This window comes from Drosophila persimilis, unplaced genomic scaffold (genome assembly GCF_003286085.1).
Source record: "Drosophila persimilis strain 14011-0111.01,24,50 unplaced genomic scaffold, DperRS2 tig00000000-arrow-pilon, whole genome shotgun sequence".
Lineage (NCBI taxonomy): Eukaryota > Metazoa > Arthropoda > Insecta > Diptera > Drosophilidae > Drosophila > Drosophila persimilis.
This window is the reverse complement of record NW_020825288.1, coordinates 24250297-24273102: the sequence shown is the minus strand read 5'-3', so window position 1 is coordinate 24273102 and position 22806 is coordinate 24250297. Positions and strand designations below refer to the sequence as shown.

Genomic DNA, 22806 nt, shown 5'->3' with positions numbered 1-22806 from the left:
GAGAGAGATACCGATAGAGACAGAGACAGAGACTGTTACATATCTGGTTATTAGCGCTCTAATGAACCTCTTTACTGCTGCCAATCATCGAAGGTGGCCAAGAGGAGCGGAGGTGGGGCTATTGCGGCTAGTTAGCACACAAATATGGGAAGTGGGAAGCCAAAATGAAGCTGCGACCGGGGCCTGCGAGTGAGCCAGCGATTGGTCAGGTTGTGGCAACGCTCAGACACACGTATGATGATCGTTTTCGATCTGATATTGCAGTCAAGTGCTCAGGTTGCCCACGTAGGAGGCGTGAAAACTTTACGCTTTTGTGCTCGCTCTCCTCTTGGCCGTAGTAATCCCCCACCTACATACCTGCTTCTTCGCCATCATTCATTCAAATTGGTCATTGACACTGGGGACGTGGAGGAGGGGGGATGGGGTCAGCGTGGGTAAATGGTTTATTGAGGAAACGCTTAGAGGTTATCTGGAGCTTACAGATGGAAGCGATAAAGATGATAACGATATCGATTTCACGAGGGCTTTTAACAAGCAAAACGAAGGGGATTAGATATATTGATCAAAAGACATTAAAACGATTGAAATCGATTTATATTGGAGCGATTTATAATCGTCCTATGTCAATTCACTCTGTTCACCGATTACAACGATAATACATCGATTACTATCGCCGGTTTAACAGTTTACATAATTTATCGATTTAACTTGGAGCTCTTTTGTGTTTTCGTCTATGAAACAATATCTACTATAACTAATCGATATGTATCGAAAGTATCAATACAAATTACGGTGTAACTTCATGAATTGTTTTAATTTGAGGCGTATTTTATACCTATTCAATATCAATACCTATTTTTTCAACGATAACTTATTGATTCTTGTCGAAGCAACCGATCAAGGAAAGCAGAATGAATATCGATAGAGAAGTAGCTCGATAAAACAACCACTACTATGATCAAAGCATAATAGAGTCCTCAGTTGATCGATCTATGCCACAATGAGTTCTGAAACAACCCATGAATAAAGGAATCAAAAGAGCCACTCAAGTTCGCTCATCTCGAGATTTCTGCGCTGCCCACTCATTCGTCGTACCATTATCGGGGCCCCTCATAAATGACGTATGGGGTGGGGTGGCGACAACCCTGAACTTCTTATCATCTTTCAGGCCATGCAATGATTCGCGCTAATCTGTGATGAATGCACATTGCAATTGAAAGAACATTCATTAATCAACGAATCGCAGAGATGAATACCCACATTGTTGACCTGCCGTCCGCCTGGCATTTGTCATTCAAACATTATGAATAAATTCCCCAGCTCATAAAATTCACGCGGCCCCAAAGTGCAATAATAATAATAATAATATGCGAGATCCAACAGTGCGGTGCGTCGCGGATCAACAGAGGGATAATAAATTACAATAATTGTGTGAAATTAAATTATCAATTGCAGACAGAAGCAATAAATAAATAAATGATGCGTGTGAACAGAGACCCAGAGAAGTCAAAAGGGAAATTGAATTTTCCCACAGGACCGGTCGGTCGGTCCGCAGGACGGAAGGTCAGAAAAGATTGTGAGGGTGGATGGAAAATTGCAGATGCAATAATTGCAGGAGCAGGGGCAGGCGAGTGGTTTCTGTGGTGGTTTCGCATTTCCGTTTGCGGCTTAGAGTCGTCGACGGCCCACATGCAAAGAAAATATTTGCACATGCATTGGACTTCCTTTTCCCGTCCCGTCCCTTACTTTCCGTCAGGATGACTGGCCCCATATATCATTCGACATTCAACACAGCATGGAATATTCACGCCCTACGAGCCGGATCCGCTTGTTCCGCCTGGAAATATACCGATATGACGTCAATGCGTTAACACCCAACACACCAATACACCAATACACCAACACACCAACACACAATCGGAACAATTTGTGGGATGATGCCGGCGTCGAGCCCCGTCTCTGCCGCAAAACTTGCTCTAATTTAGCATTGTGTGGCTTTTTGCCTGGGCTACAGTGGGGGTTCAACTAATAGAAGCTCCACATATGTATTTGATTAAAATAAAGACTAAAGAAATAATCCTGCATTTAAAAGTCGTTAGGCTAATCATCAAAAATGCATCGAAAAAAAATCAGAAACTACGCAGCAAACAAAGTAGAGTTCCGTTCGTTATTTCTTTTATTCCTTCACACGAGGGTTCATCTCAGCTGAATAAAGCTTTTTCTTGTTGCTGAGAGCAGAGAGAGAGAGAGAGAGCAGCAAAGGGTATGCGATGCGTGCGGGAAGAGGCGAGAAATACAATGATGGAGAGCGGACAGCGGACAGCAACAAAGTGCAACTCTCCTGCGCCCGAGAGAGTGCAAAAGAGATAGGGACAGAAGGAGTTGGAATAGAACAAAGCTATGGCGAGACGTGCAAAGCTCTCTCTCTCTCTCTCTCTCTCTCTCTAAGATCAGCAGATGTCAAAAATGCTAATCGCTACACTCGAGGCAGGCGAAAACGAGCAGAACGCAAGGCAAGCCATAGTGCTCCTATTTACTTGACCGCAACTGTAACTGCAGGTGTGTGCAAATTAAACAATAGCGGTAGCGGATTGTGTTTTTAAAAAGTTTTTATTTTACTTCGAACTTCACTGATATAGATTTAAGTAGAGGGTCACAAAGGAATTCCGGGCAAGGGATTGCGCGATCTTAATATTGAGCTAGACTTTGCGGTGTCGCTGCTGGATCAAGACTGATTTGAACTTTCTGATCTTTGCATCGTTGATCCCTTTCGGGAATCGTTTTTCTATAAACATTTCAATTGATTTCGCCATCCCGAGTATTGGATTTCGTCATCCAAAGAGAGAACTGTAAAAGGCCTAAAGTGCAGGATCTGCAGAAAGCCGGGAGTGAGATTGTTTATGAGAAGCCGGGTGTGGGCAAACATTGGTTTTCCATTTAGGCGAGTGTCAAAGATTGGGGTTGCGGCGGGGGCGCTTGAGATTGTACATCTTAGAAATCAATTAGGCGGAGGCCCAAGATTGAAATTGTTTTCGTTTTGGAAAGCCAAAGATTGTTTACAACTCGTATAAGAGCTCAATGGAATTGGGTACGTTAACTCCCCCCATTCTTAAATGTTTCGTCCCGATACATTTTGAAGTTCTGATAGAGCTCTAATTTCTTCTGACAGTATTTGAATGTTGCTTTCCACTATTTCTTCTGACGGTATTCTTATTGATTTAATAAGTACACATTTGGTTAATTTATAGCCGAAGTAAAATAACATTAACAATATCAAAATGATTAAAAATAATGTTGTTAATGGTAAGGCCGTATTACCTAATGTTATAAGGGGATTTAAAATATTAACATTATCAAAAGAAAATTGCTTATCATTCGATTGTATATAATCGACTAATTCAAAATCGCTATATCTATGATGCGATATATATTTTAGAATTTTACCCTTATCATTTATGTGGGTTATATTATTTATTACAATTGTGTTGTTGAATATAAGGAGATACGATCCTAACAAAGTAGTATTGTCTACGATATTTTTGCCTGAAACTAATATGGCACCATCCTGAATGATGTCTATTTCTTTGTTTTTTTCCCTTTTTTTAGTGCAGTTGGCTTTAAAGCCATTAAGTAAATTGGTGAAACAGGTACTCTTTAAATTTATTTGTGCGTAATTGTTAAAAGTTTCACTTTTAAAATTATTCATTAAATAGTATTTCTCCTTACATTCACAAACTTTTTCACTTATAACTAACATTCCATCATTTTGTGAGATGGCTCTTGCATGGTAAAACTTGCAAATATCTTTAATTTGAGGATATTTTATGTAAATGATTATTAAATCTGCATTTCGAATTATTTTAACCGTTGCAATGTCCAACAGATCAGACAGTTCAACATTATGTTTTTCATGCTTATAAATGTCCTCTATTTCGTTTTTATTTAAAATTTTTGTATTGAAAATGTTTACTTTTAAGAGGGTTATGGTATCAACTAAATTTAGTAGGTCAAAAGTTATTAATTTTAAACGATGCTTTCTCAGTATCGTTTCTTCATTGAAGATGACATTCTTTAATGAATTTGATAGCAATTCAATTTCTTTGAAAAATTTGGAATTTATTACAAATTGTTTATTATTATTTTCAGTTAATTCATTTACTTTATTTTGTATTTTCAAAAAGTCGTCATGATCAGGGCTGCCTGCTATCCATTTCCAAATGGTACCTAATTCATTTATTCCCCTTTCTTTCCGTTTTGGAACTAATTCTGAAATCATTAATTTTAATAGACTTAAGTCCATTGATATTTCCCACTCATCGTCTGAATTAATTGATTTGTTGACATATTTGGATTCTTTATCAATTATCTCTCTATAAAAACTCAAATTAGTAATATGGAAAAGTTCAGCGTATGTTTCATAAGTGTAAACGTCTCTGTCGTCTTTGAGCAATAGATAGTCACTATGCGTATAGTCAATTACTTCCGCAGTCGTCAATATAACAAAAGTCAGTATTAGTATATTCGCATACATTTTCTGGAAAAAATATTTAATATTTGATGTTATCTTTATGTATAATTCTGTTTCTATTGTTGATTATAATTTTATTCGGTCGATTTTCCTTAACTACCTGCTTTTTGTATCGGGATTGTAGTTTATTTCTTTCCCCGAATTTCTTTTCATAGACTACTTCTCCTATTTTATAATCTTTTTCTCTTCTATCTTTGTTATGTATCTTAAGCATTTTGGTCTGAGCTTCCTTAAGTAATATTGGATTATGTTTGTGTTCTATTTTGTTATACAATATGTCATATGGCATTTGATTGGTCGTTGAATGTATCGTCAGGTTATATTTCAGTGCCGCCCTTATTATTATTTCTGAATAATCTGTTAGATTTAGTTCATCCTTGATGCACCGCGCTATTTCTGTTAGTGTGGAATGTACCCTTTCTACCTGACCATTTGAGGTGCTGTGTCTGGGATCAGCATAATAAATAGTTAAGTTACTTCTTTGTATGAATGATCTAAATTGTGCTGAAGTAAAGCTTGGTTCGTTGTCAGTCATTAATGATGTTGCTAACGGAAAGTGTTGTAAAATTTCCATTACCTTATTTTCAATGTTTAATTTACTTTGAATTTCCTTGACCACCAAGTATTTGGAATAAGAATCTATACAAGTTATGAATGTTAGGTTTTGGGCATAGTATATGTCTAAGTGTAATTGATCTCCTTCTTTTGCTGGAATGGGAGCTTCCCCAATTGGAATTTTTACAGGGTGTCTCTGATATTTGTTTTTGTTACAGATCTCACAATTTTTTATATATTCTTTTAATTTTTTGTGCAGGTTTGGCCAATAATACAGCTTAGTTATTTGTTTGTAATTTTCGTCTAGTCCTCTATGGGCTCTGCAATGTGTTTCTTCTATAATTATAGCTTTATCTTCTGAATTTACTACATCTTGAAGGAACTTTCTCGTGAAGAGAAATTTATTTATGAAGTTTTCCTTTAGCTTATTTTGGATAAGGTATAAATCTTCTAAAGTGCAGTGTATTCCTGTGGTTAAGTGAGGCTGAATAAATTCTTTTAAAATGATTAGCAGATTGTCAACCGTATCAAATTCAATAATATGTCGGGTATTTTCATAAACTCTTACTAACTCATGAACTGTGAATCTCCCTTGCGCTAATAGTAGCTGCTGTTTAAATTGGTTTAGAGGCTTGCTAGTCTCTTGAATGACGTTTTCGAAACTACTCTCTGCTGAATGCTGAGTATTTATGTCTGATTCTGATTCTGTCTGGTCGACATCACTATCTGTCATATGATTTATTTTAATCCGAGATAACGCGTCCGCTACTACGTTAGTTGAGCCTGGCTTATAAATGATTTTTGGTGTGAAACTTTCTATGAAGTAATACCAACGTTTCATTTCAACATTTGGATTTTTTTGCGACATTGCAAAGGACAAAGGTTGGTGATCTGTATGTATTTCAATTCCACTCACTCCGTATAAATAATTTCGCAAATTTTTTAATGCCCATACAATAGCTAATAATTCTTTTTTATTAGTAGCATATAATTGCTCGGTTTTACTTAAAGTTTTAGAAATAAATGTTATGGGATTCCCATCTTGCGACAAAACTGCACCTATTGCTATGTCCGATGCATCTGTGGTTAATGTGAATTTTTTATTGTAATCTGGTTGTACTAATTCAATATGTGCTATTAAACTGTCCTTTAAATTATTAAATGCTCCAATTGCTGGTTCATCCAGCTGTATTAATGCTTTCTTGGATGCCCTTCGTGAAACTTTCCCATTTACTCCGCTCAGATATTTTGTTAAAGGTTTGGCAATTGTGGCATAATTTCGGACAAATTTTCTGTAATACCCTGTTAGTCCTAAGAAGCTACGTAGCTCTCTGATATTTTTAGGAATTGGATAGTTTTGTATTGTGGAGATTTTGTCTGGATCTGTTTTAATGATATTTTGGGAAACAATGTATCCCAGAAATTTGGTTTCCAATTGAAAGAATTTAGACTTTTCTAGTGAAATTTTCATGTTAGCGTTTTGCAATATCTGAATTATATGAATTAGATCTTTATAATGTTGTTCTATAGTTTTTGAAAATATTATTATATCGTCCATATAAACGTGACAAGTTTTCCCAACTTGTTCTCTAAGTATATCGTCCATTGCCCTTTGGAAAATTCTGGGAGCGTTCGTCAATCCCATAGGCATTCTTAGAAATTCATATTTGCCGTTATTTATGGAAAAAGATGTTTTTTCAATATCTGATTCCCTCATTAAAATCTGATAGAAACCTGACTCTAAATCAATGGCCGAGAAATATTTTGCTTTACCTAAATTGGCAAGGATTACTGAAGGATCTTGCATAGGGTATCTATCCGGTATAGTGTTTTCATTAAGTTTCTTAAAGTCTATTACTAATCTATGCTTAGGAGTTCCGTCCTTATTTACTCCCTTCTTTGGTACTACTATTACCGGTGAATTATATGGGCTTTTACTAGGTCTGATTATACCTTCATCTAACATTTTACTTATTTCGTTATTAACGAAATCGTTAACCGAATAAGCGTATGGATACTGCTTGCCATATACCGGTCTATCGTGTTCAGTGTTAATCTCTCCTTTTATATCCGTTCTGAACGGTAACTGTAAATTTATATTGGCATGGTCTTCTTCGATGATAGATACCATTTTCTCTCTGAGATTTTCTAAATTGTCCTCTTTGTAGGTTATTGTGTTATACAATTTCATTTTTTTCAATTCAGAATTTGCATAATTTTGAATGTCGGATATTTCTACGACGGCGCGTTCAGGATTTTTGCATCCCAAACTTTTAAATTGTTCATTGTCGGATAATTCAACGACGGCGTGTTCAGGATTCTTTAATCCCAAACTATTCGAACTTTTAGTGTCGGATAATTCAACGACGGCGGGTTCAGGATATTTGAATCCCAAACTATTGACGGATAATTCTTCGTCGGCGTGCTCAGGATTTTTTGATCCCAAGCTATATAAACTTCCTTCTACCTTTACTGAATCGCTTTTCATTTCTTTTTCTTCTTCAAAATATTTTTTTATTATATATTCCTTCAACGGAAGGATGGTTTTTCCTTCTATAAAGGTTAATTTGTTTAAAGAAAGGACCTCGTCATATATTAGTTTCTCCTCATTGTCTTTATAACTTAAAGTCCCCTTTCCTGTATCAATAACCGCTCCGATTTTCTTTAATAGGTTAAATCCTATTAGTAAATCTGCCTCCATTCCATCTATTTCATAAAACACTTGCTTTGTGTTGAAAATAGTTATATTATGGAAATATTTAATTATTGAAAACCCATTCACTGTAGCAACTTTCTTATAGATTGGTAATTCTTTTTTATTGTCGTAAATTCCTTTTTTTATATAACAGGAAGTTGCTCCCGTATCTATCAAAACTTTTAATTCTCTGTTTATTTTTTTGTCTACTCTTTTTAGGTAGGGCAGACCTACTTCGGGGGCTGATCTAAAAAATGATCCTCCTCAATGTTATTTATCCTCATTGCTTTATTAGCCGGTTGTTCCGACATTTCGTTTAGCTTTCGTTTCTGCGCTTGATTGTCGTTAGACTGATTATTCGGTACTACGTTTGCCCTAAAATGCTGGGCTTGGCTATAATTGTTATAATTGTTATTATTTCTCCTATAATAACCGTTAGTATTCTCCCGATAGTTTCTATTGTTATTATTTCCCCTGAATTGATTGCTGTTCTGTCGGTTCCGGATTTGTATAGATTCGTCTACCTCCATTGGTTCTGGGGCCTGATTTTGTTGTCTATTACCCAAGAAATAGGGTTGTCCCCAAGACATGTTATTCCTCTGCAAATCCCTTTTTTGGTCGAATGGTGAACTGTTAGTCCTAGGTTGTCGTTGGTTGAATCTTAAGGTATTAAAATTATTATTCCCTGAATTTCTGGGACCGCTGAATTGGTAGGCAAATTGGGCCCGAATGTTATTAGATTGCAATTCCTGTACCTTTGCTAAGGCATTCGGTAAATCTGGGGGATTCAATGAAAATAGGATTTCAGCAATGCCGCCGTTTAGGCCAGTGACAAAAATGCGTAAGGCATTGTCTCTAATTTTTTTATTTGATTCTTTGGTGATCTCACTGTCCTTTCCGTGAGTCATTATTGTCTTATTTATTAACAAGGTCATTTTCTTGTTAACCTCGTTATAGAAATCTATAATTGAAAGGTTCCCTTGTCGGAGAACGCTTAATTCCTGTTCTATTATGTAAATAGGTCTCTTGTCACTGTAAACAAAGTCAAGCCGTGAAAGTATGGCATCAAAATTTAGAACTGTCCCGTGGTTGGTCAGTGCGTCATGTGCTGGTCCTGTTATTTTGTTTCTCAAAATTGTTAATGCAATATAATATTGCTTACTTCCTTTCTTATATAACTTCACTGCAGTTTCTGCAGCTTCCCTCCATCCTACATATTGGTTTAATCCACCATTAAAAATTGGTAGGGATTCTATTACCTTCAATGTGGTGTCGTCTCTTATTGTCTCGTCTATTGTTTCTGCCTGATAATCCGATACCTGATCGGATTTAGTTTCTATTTGTTGTTTTAAATTTACAATTTGCTCTTGTACTTGTGAAATTTGAAGTGCTATCAATTGTTTGACCAGATCTGCTGTGAGATCGGTCCTTGCTTGAGAGTTAATCATTTTTAGTTTTTCAAAATCTAAAGTTAGCTGATCCACTTTTAATTTTTCTTATATGTTAGTTTTTATAATCTTATATATCCTAATTGAACTTATATATTTATTAATACAACTCTTGCTCACGAAATATCCGGTAGGGGTCGTCCTTCTTAGTTTGGCAGATCTTCGAACGGGTCTTCCTTCTTAAATTTCTTTGCTCAGCTGGGTCTTCTGGGGGTCTTCCTTCTTTGGCTTCGCTAATCGTTTCACTTTCTTTGTATTTTGGTTTTGTCGGTTTTGTTGGTTTTGTTTTTTAAAAACTTTGGGTTTCTTTGGTTTTTTTTGTATTTACGAATTGCCTTGATTAGCTTTTTGTTTTATTTGTATTTTGCGTTGTATTTGTATTTGTATTTGTATTTGTATTTGTATTTGTATTTGTTTTTGCACACCCTAAGCTCCGGTTTGTTTCCTTTTTATCTCACTTTTTTTTATCTATATCACACAGTCACTCCGCGTTTTTAATTTTGAAGGATTTATTCCATTAATTAATTGTCCTTCGGGTTTCGGCACGACGCAACACTTTTATCATTCGGTGTTTTTTATACAACGTCGCCCCACGTTGGGCGCCAATTAAACAATAGCGGTAGCGGATTGTGTTTTTAAAAAGTTTTTATTTTACTTCGAACTTCACTGATATAGATTTAAGTAGAGGGTCACAAAGGAATTCCGGGCAAGGGATTGCGCGATCTTAATATTGAGCTAGACTTTGCGGTGTCGCTGCTGGATCAAGACTGATTTGAACTTTCTGATCTTTGCATCGTTGATCCCTTTCGGGAATCGTTTTTCTATAAACATTTCAATTGATTTCGCCATCCCGAGTATTGGATTTCGTCATCCAAAGAGAGAACTGTAAAAGGCCTAAAGTGCAGGATCTGCAGAAAGCCGGGAGTGAGATTGTTTATGAGAAGCCGGGTGTGGGCAAACATTGGTTTTCCATTTAGGCGAGTGTCAAAGATTGGGGTTGCGGCGGGGGCGCTTGAGATTGTACATCTTAGAAATCAATTAGGCGGAGGCCCAAGATTGAAATTGTTTTCGTTTTGGAAAGCCAAAGATTGTCTACAACTCGTATAAGAGCTCAATGGAATTGGGTACGTTAACTTGCATGAGTGTTTCTATGCATGTGTCTGTGCGCTTATAAGGCCCCTAAACAAATGGCTTCCAATCAGCGAATGTTTGTTCAATGTTTTGCGGTGACGGCAACGGGCCGACAGGTGCAACGAGAGCGGGGGCCGGGAGTGCCGGCCAAAGTGGAGGTAAAGTAAAGTCCGAGTATAGTGGATAAATTAACTGACGGCAAGGCATTCATTACGCCCACTGGCATAGCAATGGCAATTATTCAGGGGCTTTTATTTGTTTTGCTTGGCAAAAAACAAAAATAAATGAAAATTAAATTCAAAGAGAATTCAGGCGTTTTTCAAATAAATCTAATTCAAATAAAATCGAATAAATTCTGAATTAATTTCCAATCGCAAATAAAATTAATTTAATAAATTCTGAATCAATTGCCAAACAATTTATGGTTAAATCAATTTTGAAACTATCGAGTTTCAAAAGAGCAAAAGTTTATGTTCAAAGTGGAACCGGAACTGGAAATAGCCAAAGAAATCTTCAAAAGGGAATTGGTAGAGATCTCCGAGTGATTTCTATGGCGTGGGCGTGGGCGAAGGCTACCTTTTAAACAAAAAATATATGGTGTTGAAATAAATAAAAATGCAATAAATTTGCATAAGCCACCGACTGAGAAAACAGAAAGAAAAAAAAAGCAAAATATTCAAAAATCTGAGATAATTTAATCAAAAACATTCGCTTTCTACAGACAGAAACCAGACTCACACACAACGAACATCATGTTGGGGATCTCTTGATTAATATAGATCAAAATCAGAGAAAATCAGAGGAAGGAACGAGTCTACAGTGGCGTCCGGCGTCTGCCGTCTGGCGTCTGGCGTCTCAGTGGCAGCTGCTGCCTCTGCTGCTGCTTCAATTAAGAAATTTCATTAAAGAGAGAGAGAGAGAGAGACAGGAGAGAGTGAAGAATGAACATAGAGGTCCGGTTGGTCGGTCCCATCCCCGTGGATGGTGGATGATTGAGAGACCTTTGCCGGAAGCTGTGGCGCCCCCCTTTGGATTCCCCATCCTCGATCCATACAGGGTATTCCCTGGCATCAGTTTTATAGCTTTTTATAGGGCTCTATAGGTTGCTGTGCATATTAGTTTTTTGAAGCGAATTTATGGCCCTAGCTGTTGAGTCGACGCCTCCTCTAGGAATAATGATAAATGTCCGCGGATCACTAGCCTGCTCTGCTCCGATTAACATCTCACTAGCTAGTTAGTGGCTCCTCCATCGAATGGAGTGGAGTGCAGTGCAGTGGAGTAAGTATTTTCCACTCACTTAATGGTGATTGATAATCATATATATATAAAAAAAAAAAAAACCATTTTAAACTGATTTATGCTCCCTCCCAGTGCAGAAATAGTTGCAACTGAAAATTGAACAATCTTCGATGGTTGGATCCGTGGATCCCTGAGTGGAGGGGAGGGGATGGGCGGGGAGGGGAGTACATGTTGATCAAAGTTTTATGATTTGTTGTCGGCTGCAATTTATAGAACACTTGAAAATTAAAAAAGGATACATCGTTTAATGGCTCGATGGGAGTGTTGGGTGTTTGATTGATTTTCCAAGAGATTTACTTAACATATTATTATTATGCGAAAGTATGCTGATAATTATATCAATAAAAGCTCTCTGGATTAATGGTTGTCGATATATCGGCAACAAAGTACTAGATTAATCGTTCGATTAACTTCATTCGATTAAAATTAGCATTAATTTGTATATAAATCGATTAATTAATCGACTATTCACAAGTAGAAACCAATTTTGAAAATCTTTGTTGGTTTTCTTTGTCGAATTTCAACATATTTTAGAGCCATAAACAAAGTTTTTGGCAAAAGTCAGCAAAAATCTTTGTGTACAGAAGAGCTGCCCTCTGCCTCGGCCTCTGCCTGTGCCTCTTCCTCTGACTTCTTGGAAAGTTCTGGGTTCTGGGTTTCTTTGAGAATCTCTCTGTGTGCCCCACTGTGGGGCAGCCATAAAGTTTGTATTACCATTTCCGCCTCGAGGCGGCATTAAAAGCTGTCATATACCGCACTCTTCTGTCTCTAGAAAAACCACAAGAAATGACCACACAGTGAGATCAGAGAGAAACGAGGCAGAAAGAGTGCTACGGAGAAGAGTGACATCTGGTCAATGGCAGACAGATTGAACCCCAGATGACCCCTTCAGAGAACCCATAAATTGGAGAATAAAACCAATGAAAATCATGTTCATTTTATGGTATTTTTTCCATTCGATTAAAAGTAAATAAATTATTGATAACGATATCACATTACTGTTCGAACGGAGGGGGGATTCCCTTTAATGGCACCCCCCCTTGGGGAATGGAGTGTTTGGTGGTTTATTGGTTTTATTAAAAGCATTTTTAGAATATTTGCAGTTCAGGTTTCTATGGGACTATGATCTCCAGAATGGAATGACGCTTTCTATTTCATTATTTACGTTAACGTGTGACTGGCAAACCACGAATATCTCTAGAGAGTAAAATGTCCCTTAAAAATATCGAATATTATCGTATAATTTCACATCTTTTCTCATCTAAAATTCTAAAATGACTCTTCAAATAATTTTGAGTCAATTAAAGTTCAAACTTCAGCTACAAACACTCTGAGGGAATGTCTTTCCTTCTTCCATATCTTCCCATCCAAAAAAATCAGTGACTATTACTGAATCCACATGACATTCGAAGATAATCATTCTATTATATTTACAAATAACAAAAAGTACCACAATCGCATTCGGGGGTTGTGGATTGTGGCTTTTCCTTCGAGTGATGGAAACCCCATATCATCTTTCAATGTTTCAACTTGTAATATTTTGAGCTGTTATTTAATTGATTAAATTATTGACATTCGAAAAAAGCAAGCAACGCTTGGGCGTTTCTTTTTTTGATCAGCCTTGGAATTTAATGATTTATTCAAATTAATTGAATGAGTACTCCATGCGAGTACTGGTTTTTACAGTAGCTACGAAGCGTGGCAAAAATTGTATTGGTACTTGTTGTTGACATTGCCTCCCCACCCATGTCTCTCGATTTTCCACCAACATCCGAGGGGGAAGGCTAAACAAAGGCCAAAACACAGATCCAAGCAAAAAAAAAAAACTAAAACAGGAACAACAACCGTGGCTTTTGTGTGTAATAGAAAAAAAAAAAGAAAGTTTTTTTTTTTTTGCAAAAATTAGACTTTGTTTTGGGCTCCAGAAAATTGCTCCATCAACGACACACACACACAGAAAGAGAAGCGAATTGCTACACAGTTTCGGTCATTGTTTGGGGTCCGAGTTCCATTTTTAAACGATTGCCCTCCTGGCCCGGCCCCGGCCCCTGCCCCATTCCTGGGGAAAAGGTAGGAAATAATGATCTAGTGGAGGGGTGAAAGTACGGGTAATTTTAAAATAATTGAGAGACATTGCAAAAGAACCGAAAATGGGTCACATAAAGAGGGGGTTTCGAAAACGATTTGTGTGACCCCTAGAAATGATACAGAACTGCAGGGCATCAAATGTTTTCTTTAGAGAAGTGTAATCAATATTTCGCTCTGAAATACAACAATATACCAAAGAAATACAAATATTGTATAGTGGTAGCAAATAACAAAAATATATGTATGTACTTCAAGGACAATCATTTCGTTGAGATGATTCAATAACCCAGCCTCTATTAAGTCAAGTTAAGAGCTAACTCCATTAGTCGCTGGCCATTTCAGAGATCAACGAAGCGTTAAATCAAACATTGCCATCGCGAGTCGAGAGTCCCCAAAAAGATCGAATCGATCAAAGCTAATCAATCATAATCAATCAACAACCCAGAGAAGAAGAAATAATAGCAAAGCAAACAAAATAAAGATGGCAAATGAAGTTCGAAAAAGTTGTAGGGTTCCGGTCGGGGGGGATCAATGGCCCACCAAGAAAGTTCCCAGATAAAAAAAATAAAATAAAAGGGTTGGGCTCCATTGAGCGCAATGGAGCGGTAAAACAGATCAATCTTGTTGATGAATTTCCTATAGGAATGGAAAAAGAGAGGGCGCAAGAGAGGGAGTCCCCAAGGCAGACCTATGGTTAAGGAAGTACTTCCATTTCATCGCGTTGAATCATCGCGATTGAGAGAAAGACATTGGAACTGAAGGTAGAACAGGCTCGGGAAAATCTCAAGGGAGCTTGAGACCATGATCTATTAGAAAATACCTTATTAGGGTACTTCTTTATGAATGAAACTACAACCAAGCGTATTTGGTATTTGTATTGGTTTTTTTTTGTAAATTAAAGCTAATGACTTGTACAAAATATAACAAAAAATAGATATAGAGAAAGAGGGAGAGAGGGAGAGGAAAGAGCACATCCAGCAAAGAGGAAGCATTACATCTCTCAAGAGAACTCGGATCGGATGATGCTGTATTGTTCAGCTCTCAACTCCCAGCAGGTCAGAATGCAGTAAATACAACGGCTCTGCTCTGCTCCCTCCCGTGCTTCTCCCTCGCTCTTCCTTTACACTATTTTTTTCCAGTGGGAAACAGCAAAGCGCAGCGCAACGCAGCGCAGCGCAGCGCAGAGACATCAAGCAGAGAAACAGTTAAACTGCACTTCCATCTGCAGTCGCGGCAGCGCCGCTGCAGCAGAACAGACGCCAGCAGCAGCCAGCCAGAAGTCTGGAAACGAGTGAGCGGCGTTTCTGGAGAATGGCTTTACAGCCGAATGAGTCATAGCGCTGCATGCCCTGTAGTCGAAGGCGGCGGTAGGGCATACAGCACTGAGGGGAGGTATGCATTGGTACGAGGAATACTGGATGAAGGCTTCTTTGGATCTTGGAGATATGTCAGATGCCATTTTTGGTTAGCAGATCCAAGATTATTTCTTTCTTTATTTATTTACTTGGCCTTAGCACAAAATTATTTTAATATTCTAAATATACATATGTACATTCTTTTAATATAAATTGTGTTTTTTATATGTTTATTAATTTAGTTTTTTTAGATTAAGAAATATTTTCAGCATCCATAGTCATTAAGATATTATTATCATGTGAAGTACGGTTATAAACACTACTATTATCTATCTATTTGCCAAATCTTATGCCGATCGGATAAATATGTATATATTTGTGGATTCTTTTTGCAAAGTTCAAGATCCGATTAAAGGGTATCTTTTAGACCCAACAGCCGTGAGGCCTCTTTACTTGTTTTTTCTTCGTCTCTGTTGTTGTTTCTGTTATTCTTTGGGGCCCCAGAACAAGCGTAGAAACAGGGAAAATGGTTGAAAGAGGGACAAACAAGTTACCTGCTGCTGCTGCTGCTGCTGCCTGCTGAGGATCGTTGGCTGATTGCGTGACAGTTGTGTGGGTAAGCGGCTTACGAGATTGTCCCAGAGTCTGTCCGGAAAGAAACCCTACCATGGGCCACATCTGACCATAACTTGCGATCAGCTACCGAAATGAATAATGGTTAAATAGGGCGACCGACAGAGTGGAAATTACATAGTAATCGCGGGGAATTGCAATTAATTTGAAGGGATCTACAATGCCACCCAGAAGATCTAATTCGATTCGAAATAGGAATAGAGCTAAATCTGATATCAAAGAATCGGCAACAGATTGTAGCACGCTTCCACCGAACAAAAAAGAAAGAACAAATTAACACATTTACTGGAGGTTTTACGAGGCACAAGCCCACAATAAACCGGCAACAAGAACAACTTTGTTGCAAACGAACAAGACCAGAGTTAAGATTAGACTCGAAAAAGAAACGTAAAGTTAAGTAAGGCTCAGAAACATAAAGGGGAAGACTTGTTTCTACAAGCCGAGGGTTCTAATACCCTTTTAAAACCACCGTACCAATGGAAGATCATCGATCGTATGTCCTGACCTTTTTTTTAGATTTGTAGTTATATTTAGATCATCATTATGAGAAAGTACGTTCAAGTATGACCATCTTGGGTTAAGCGAGAGATTTAATTCTTAGAAAAGAACTTCTGTTATAAGGTTTATATGGTAATATACCATGCATCGTTTCTCTCCAAGAAATGGTATTCAAAAGCAACAACAAACACTGTCAAGAGACGACCCATTTCGCTCTCCTCTTCCTACCGTACTCTTTCTCTCTCCAGCATAGCTGTATCCTGCAGCTCTCCTTCCAACAGCAACAACTGGAACGGAAGAAATCAATGGAAAATCCGAAGGCAACAACTGCGAGCCTCAAGACATAGAAGCAGGCAGCAGCAGATGAAAACCTACTTAAGCCAGGTGAAAAGAGAGAGACGTGTACGAAGAGAGGGTCAAGATCAAGAGAGAGAGAGACAGAGAGAGAGAGAGCGTGGCGTGGCATGAAGTAGGACAAAAGTAGAAAACAACGACACAAAAACAGGATGCGCATGCGCAGTAGAAACGAAACGAAAATGGAACGAAACTAAAGGTGAACATCATTATCAGCATGTGAGAAAAAGTGAGAGAGAGAGAACAAATCTATAAAAGGGGGAGAGAAAAAAAAGCGAAATCAAAGAAATCAACAAATAAAACATAAAAGGAAACGCTTCACAAAACAGAGACACACACAAAAGATGAAGCACAGAAACACGATAAGAACCACGAAAGGAAATCGACGGGCGGAGAAGGAGGAGGGGAAGGAGGTGCACAAGCATAAGCAGCGAGAGAGAGAGCGAGGGGACAAATGGGAATGGCAAACGATAAACGTCATCGGCCAGATTATGCTGCATAAATTATCAAATGCAAAAAGAACACACTACCAAAAGGGAGCGCCGCACAAAAAAGAGAAGAGAGGGTGAGAGGGAGAGCGAGAGGGAGAGCAATAGCAGCAGCGTTCGCTGTAAATAATTGTAATTTACGTGAAGAAGTAAAAGAAACGAAAGGGAACCGACTCTACGACCAGGAGGAAAGAGCATTTGTCTACCTGAACAGAGCAGCGGCAGCGGCAGAGGCAAAGAGAGCAGAGATGACAAGAGATGCAGACCAACAGCGGAAGGCGGACCATTTGATACCCTTCCAGAGTGATCGTTTTATCTTCAGAAAATTTTCCAATTAAGAAGCATGCCTGTAGAAGGGCACTCCTGTAACTCCCCTTCCGTATGTTTAATGTTGCAAATCGCTTGCCCAAATTCACCGTACTCGCTCCGAAAGGGTATAGTAACCGCAACGCTGATGAGCAAAAGCATAGAACCAGACGTTGCTCAAGCAGGTAGGATGGTGAGGGGTGGGGCGTCAGCGCATTGGCAAAGGCAGAAGAGCACGTACAAGAAATTAGCAAACAAACAGCAGAGAGGGGCGGCCAGGTAGCAGGAGCGACACAGCCCAGCATTAGTAAGAGTGGGAGAGGGACGTTACAGGTAATGGGGAAGGTGGAGATCGGAGAGCGGAGAGCGGAGAGCGGCGGAGTAAAAAAAGAACTCGTAAAGAAGTAAAAGCGAAGCGAAACTACCAACAAACGGATTATGATGTTTTCCAACGTGATCATGATGATGATGAATGGGATTGGTCTACGACACACATGAAAGGAGAGTAGGAGCGCGGAGCGGGGGATAAATAGTGGGGGAGTGTGTGGCACATACACGTTGACTTGGACCACGCGTAATGCTAACGTTTCTCCCTCTCTCTCTCTCTCTCCCACTCTACGTCCCTCAATGGTTCTCTGTTTTTTTTTTCTGTAATCGTATTCGAAATCGTAAAACGTGATCGAGGGCTTTACGCTTGGCCATGGTTTGTTTTTGTATTGTTTTTTTTTTTTTGTCCTCGTGTTGCTTGGCACTTTTGAATACCCTATAAAGACATTTTCAGAGGCATTACTAATCCTACTAATATCCTATCCTCACCATTGAATATCCTATGCCTAAGTATAACTTAGGATTGAGACGTGCAACAATCAATATGCTTGTGATCATAAGGATCTTTTAAGTATTGATGATTTATTGATTCCTTATAAATCCCTACCAACCATAAGGGTTTAAACCTTCCCCTTTAAGTCGTATTTACTTCTATTTATTCATTATAAATATCATTTCACGTTCAATTTCATTACTTTACTTACTTTATCCACTTTTCGAGACTATCATACATTTTTCTTGTACTATTCTAGATTTTCTCTTGTTTTTCTTTTACTTTTTCTAGATCTTCTTTTACTTTGTTGCTTTTGATGTGATTTTATTTCCATTTCTTTTTGGGTTCTTTTGCATCTTATACGATTATTTTTTTTTTCCCCAACCTTTTCATTAGAGAGAGAAAAACAAAAAAAAAACAAGCGAAATCTAAAGATCAACAACAAGAGTTCTGGAGTTCTTCTCTATCCATTGTTCTTGTTATTTTAGCTATAATCTGTATTTTCGGTCCTATACTCCTACTCTTCGTACTGCTCGTCTTCCAGCCTGGTTCTCCGTGTTCTTTGGGGTAATTTACACGTCTGGGCAGCAAAATTTACATGCACACACCGCCGACAGCATGTTGTTTTCGTAGTTTCTTGTGGAAGACGACTCTCAGATGTGATGGGATGTGTATGGTATGGTATGGTATGGTATGATATGGTATGGGCTTGGCTTCAGCTGTTCGTTCAAGTTGTGGGTCAATGAATCAGCGCGTGGATGGTTCCTCCATAGCTGTGCAAAAGTTTTGATGGATTGTTGGGGGAATTGCTGGGAAATAGGGAGTGGAAAAAGGTGTGATCTCAGAGTGTTTGCCAAAGATTAATCTTGAATTGGAATGTGGATATAATATTCAGTGAAATCTCTATGGAAAATTAATTAAAATAGAAGAAATGAAATTAATGTAATTTTCTTTCAATAATCTTCCCCTAAACAGATAACAAATTTCTTTCTTGTGGTAAACAAAATCACTTTCCGAATAGCTTATTATCCTGAGAAAGGAGGGGTTTATCATTCGTTTTTGTTGATGAACCACAGGAAGAGGGGTTTCCTTATCAACACACAAATATGAAAACGAATAAATTCTCTCGGGTTTTTTTCTTTCTGTTATTTGAATACCAAACTCCACTACAATTTCAAGGCTTGATAAGAGTTTTTCTTTGGAAGACGAGAAGACAGAACAGATCTCAAGTTTTTCTTTCCATGATATTTCACATCTTCTGAAGAACGTGCATCAAATGCCACCTGCCACATCATAAAAAATATCAGAATTTGCATAAATTCTATGGTCTGCATAATCAGCTGAATAATCTTTAATAATGACAATTATTATCGACGCGCCACTGTAAATGGTGGGCCCCCTTGTCACGTCACTGCCCCCACACACACCACCAACGCCCACACAGTCTCCCACTACCACACGGCCAGAGATTGGCAAAAAGAGCAAAGAAAACGAGGTAAGAAAACCAATTAGCCGAGATGAGAAATTTAAGAACCGATCGAGCACAATTACGTGAATAATTTACGGCCAAGATATGGGATACTAAAGCTGCCAACGCGTTTTGTCGCGCAAATCAGATACATAGATCGGAACCGGTTGGAGAGAGCCGCGCTTAGGGGCAGAACTTAACGGGAATAGAACCGCTGACGGAGCAGCACCAGACTCCATGGCGCAGCAGAAAAACAGTAGATCCCTGCAGCGGTCCCGCAACATTAATTTTAAGATCAGCCATCCACTAGTCTTCCCATGGAGTCATAGTTCCCTTGAAATAAAGCAGGACTTACCACTCTTGAGACGATCATTGATCAGATCCTCGATCAGCTGCGGGCACTCGCACTCGATGGCATAGCAGAACTGCTTGAATTTCTCGAATCCGTTCTTGGCTATTATCTCTATGAGATTGGCGCACTGCAGCCGAAGGATCTCCGCATCGTTGAGCCCCACACAGGCCCCTCCACCGCCGCCGACAGAGGGCGTCAGCGAGCGATTGTCGCTCTGGGCATCACCATTGACACTGGCACAGCGGGAGGACCCCGAACCGGCCAGAGAACCGGCACTGTACTCTCCGCCGGTGCCGCTGCCACTTCCGCTGGCACTTGTGGAACTTCCGCTGCTGGCAACGGCGCTAAGCTTTCGTTTGGTCAGGGCGCCCACGCTAGAGGGCGCACTGCCTGGAGGCTCCTGGGTGGAGACTGGAAGAGCAGCGGCAGCATAGGGCTTCAGCAGGAGATCCTCTTCGGATTGGCTAAGCACCGAGTTCTTCACGAGCACGGCCAGGAGATCGGTGCTCCCCAGATCCAGCATAATCCGCTCCTGGTGCCGCGAGAGCAGGGATCGCACCTCTTCTTCTTCTTCGCGCGTCATAACGGGAATTTCTTTTGATTTCGCTTTCGAGTGGAGACTTACTCCCACACACAAAAACACACGCGACACACAAACACAGCTGTTGTTTGCTCTTTATTGCACCTTTTTGCTTTATATATTCTGTTTCACTTTAGCACACACGAACACATTTTGAATGCACTTAGTTGTTGCATTTTTCGTATTGGATTTGTTTAAAAATTAACTCGCAAGTGTTAGTAGGAAAATTTATATTCGCGCCATTTATATTCGCAGTTCGTTTGAATCGTCCGCACGCCGAACCTCCGCCGTTGAAAATGTTTTACATTTTGATCAAACTTATTACATGGCAACTACACGGCAATTTGCACACATATTAACTGAATAAAAGAGGGTATGGACAACAGGCAAGAGAGACCAGAAAATGCAACGCATGCTAAGTAACATCCACCCCGTTTGCCTAACATACCTTGAAAATCCACATTTTGTCTTCAAGGTATATTGTCGTAACACGCCGAGGTGAGGTTCGTACGAGCCTTGTAATTTGGCTTTGGCTGTTTCTGCCTGTTGTCCATACCACTTTATATAGCGCATTCAAAAGTACGCTCTTCCGACTCATTTGTTCGTTGCACGTATGAGCAGGAGAGCGCGGCAGCGTGACCGTCTGACCTACAGAAATATACCGAAACATACCGTCTCATTTTCCAAATATACCTGAAATATACTGTGAATTCACGTTATATTAAACATATTCCTCGTTTTTGATGTTCCGTTGAATATTACTAGCTAGATAGCATATTTAGCCATGCCCACAAAATTTTATACGATTTATAAATCAATTTTCTACAAGACATGCGTATTTCAGGGACTCCTTGTTATTGGACTGTGTCTAAAACAAGGTTTAACTAACAAAGGTAACAAAATGTACAAGAAAATGATCGGTAACAGAGCGGTAAATTAACTTTATTTTGAAATTGTGCCGATTTGTGAGCAACGTTCTCGCGCGTTGAGCGTGATTGTTATTTCAAAATGATAATCACACCCGAATTTTTAGTTTAAAAAAAGGTTTAAAGTCATATAAGACATACATATGTATTGTATAAATTTATTTAGACTGTTTCGGAAGACACCACTCGTGAAGTCGTTTGTTCAAATATAATGATTAGCAATGCTTTAAAATATGTTTCCAACAAGAAACACGTGGAAGAAACGCCGCGATATCCCCATTTCTGATAAAACTAATGGTTCGTGAGAGCAAGGAGGACCCATTTAAGTCGGCCACAGAGCTAAAAAATGATCTTAAAATATCGTCAAGTACCAGGAAAGTTAGATCTTGTTTAAAAGAACGTAAAGTGGGTACTCATAGTCCGAGGAAAATACCACTTTTGACGGGAAGGCATAGGGAAAAAAATGTTTGATATGCAAAATAGCACCAAAGCTGGGCCAAAGAAAAATCCTGTGGTTCGACGATAGACAAATATTTTTTTTTGGCGAAAAGGTATTGATTTTATGTGAAACAACTACCTTATGCAGAATACAACCCCCCGACTCACATGTAAAATCATTAGACATAGAAAAGCAAGAATAATCGTATGGGCATGATTTTCGTACTAGGAAGGAGATTGAATAAATGGCCCCCACCCATCAGTTGTTTTGTGTCCAAAACGATCTAGAAAGAAAGCTCGAAAGTGGTTCGAGAACAATTCACTTAGTATAATGGATTGGCCTGTACAGTCTCCAGACTTAAACCCCATTGCTAATATTTTTGGTCAAGTTAAAAAATATGTTGCTAATGCGGAACCAAAGCGCAATAAGTCTTTGGGGTAACCTGCATGATTCGTGGATGAATATCATAAGGGAAAAATGCGAAAATTAGGTGAGCTTTGATGCCGTCATGTTGAGCTGCTGTTGTTGTTGCCAATAGCTTTACAACAAAATACAAACCTTTAAATAAAACTAAAGTAACATATTTTACTAAAAATTGTGGAACGTTTCTTTGTATTTTATAGTTTCTTGACTTTTTTGTAAATTGGTGCTATTTTGTGTTGGTGCCCAAATTTCTGATAAAATCTTTTTTTTTCAAATATTTTCATTTGGAGTTTACAAATCATACGAATGCTCTGGGATACCATAAATTATACCTTAAAGTTTATATATATATATGTCTTTACAACACGATAGCCCCCAGGTGTTTTTTTTCGGCGCAGCTGTACCTTAAGTCCTTCCCTA

At 38.7% G+C, this 22806-nt stretch overlaps 1 protein-coding gene and 1 long non-coding RNA gene across 6 annotated transcripts in view; one reads left to right on the top strand and one right to left on the bottom strand.

The window, feature by feature from the left end:
• The window catches only part of LOC6591785 (tight junction protein ZO-2), a 122027-nt gene extending 101142 nt beyond the window's left edge, over positions 1-20885 (bottom strand). For 2 of the 5 annotated variants that reach the window (XR_003408577.1, XM_002017350.2), the window contains exon 1: positions 20022-20885. Coding sequence is in view for 4 of the 5 variants with exons in the window: in XM_002017350.2 (XP_002017386.2) it covers positions 20022-20601 (580 nt within the window). In the remaining variant the exon portion in view is untranslated. The remainder of the gene's footprint in view (positions 1-20021) is intronic. The other 3 variants (XM_026987250.1, XM_026987252.1, XM_026987255.1) reach the window with 2 other exon arrangements.
• LOC113565407 lies at positions 1305-2077 on the top strand. Its single transcript, XR_003408584.1, has 2 exons — positions 1305-1387; positions 1456-2077. It is a non-coding gene; the product is annotated as an uncharacterized LOC113565407 (long non-coding RNA).
• Positions 20886-22806: the final 1921 nt, after the last annotated feature.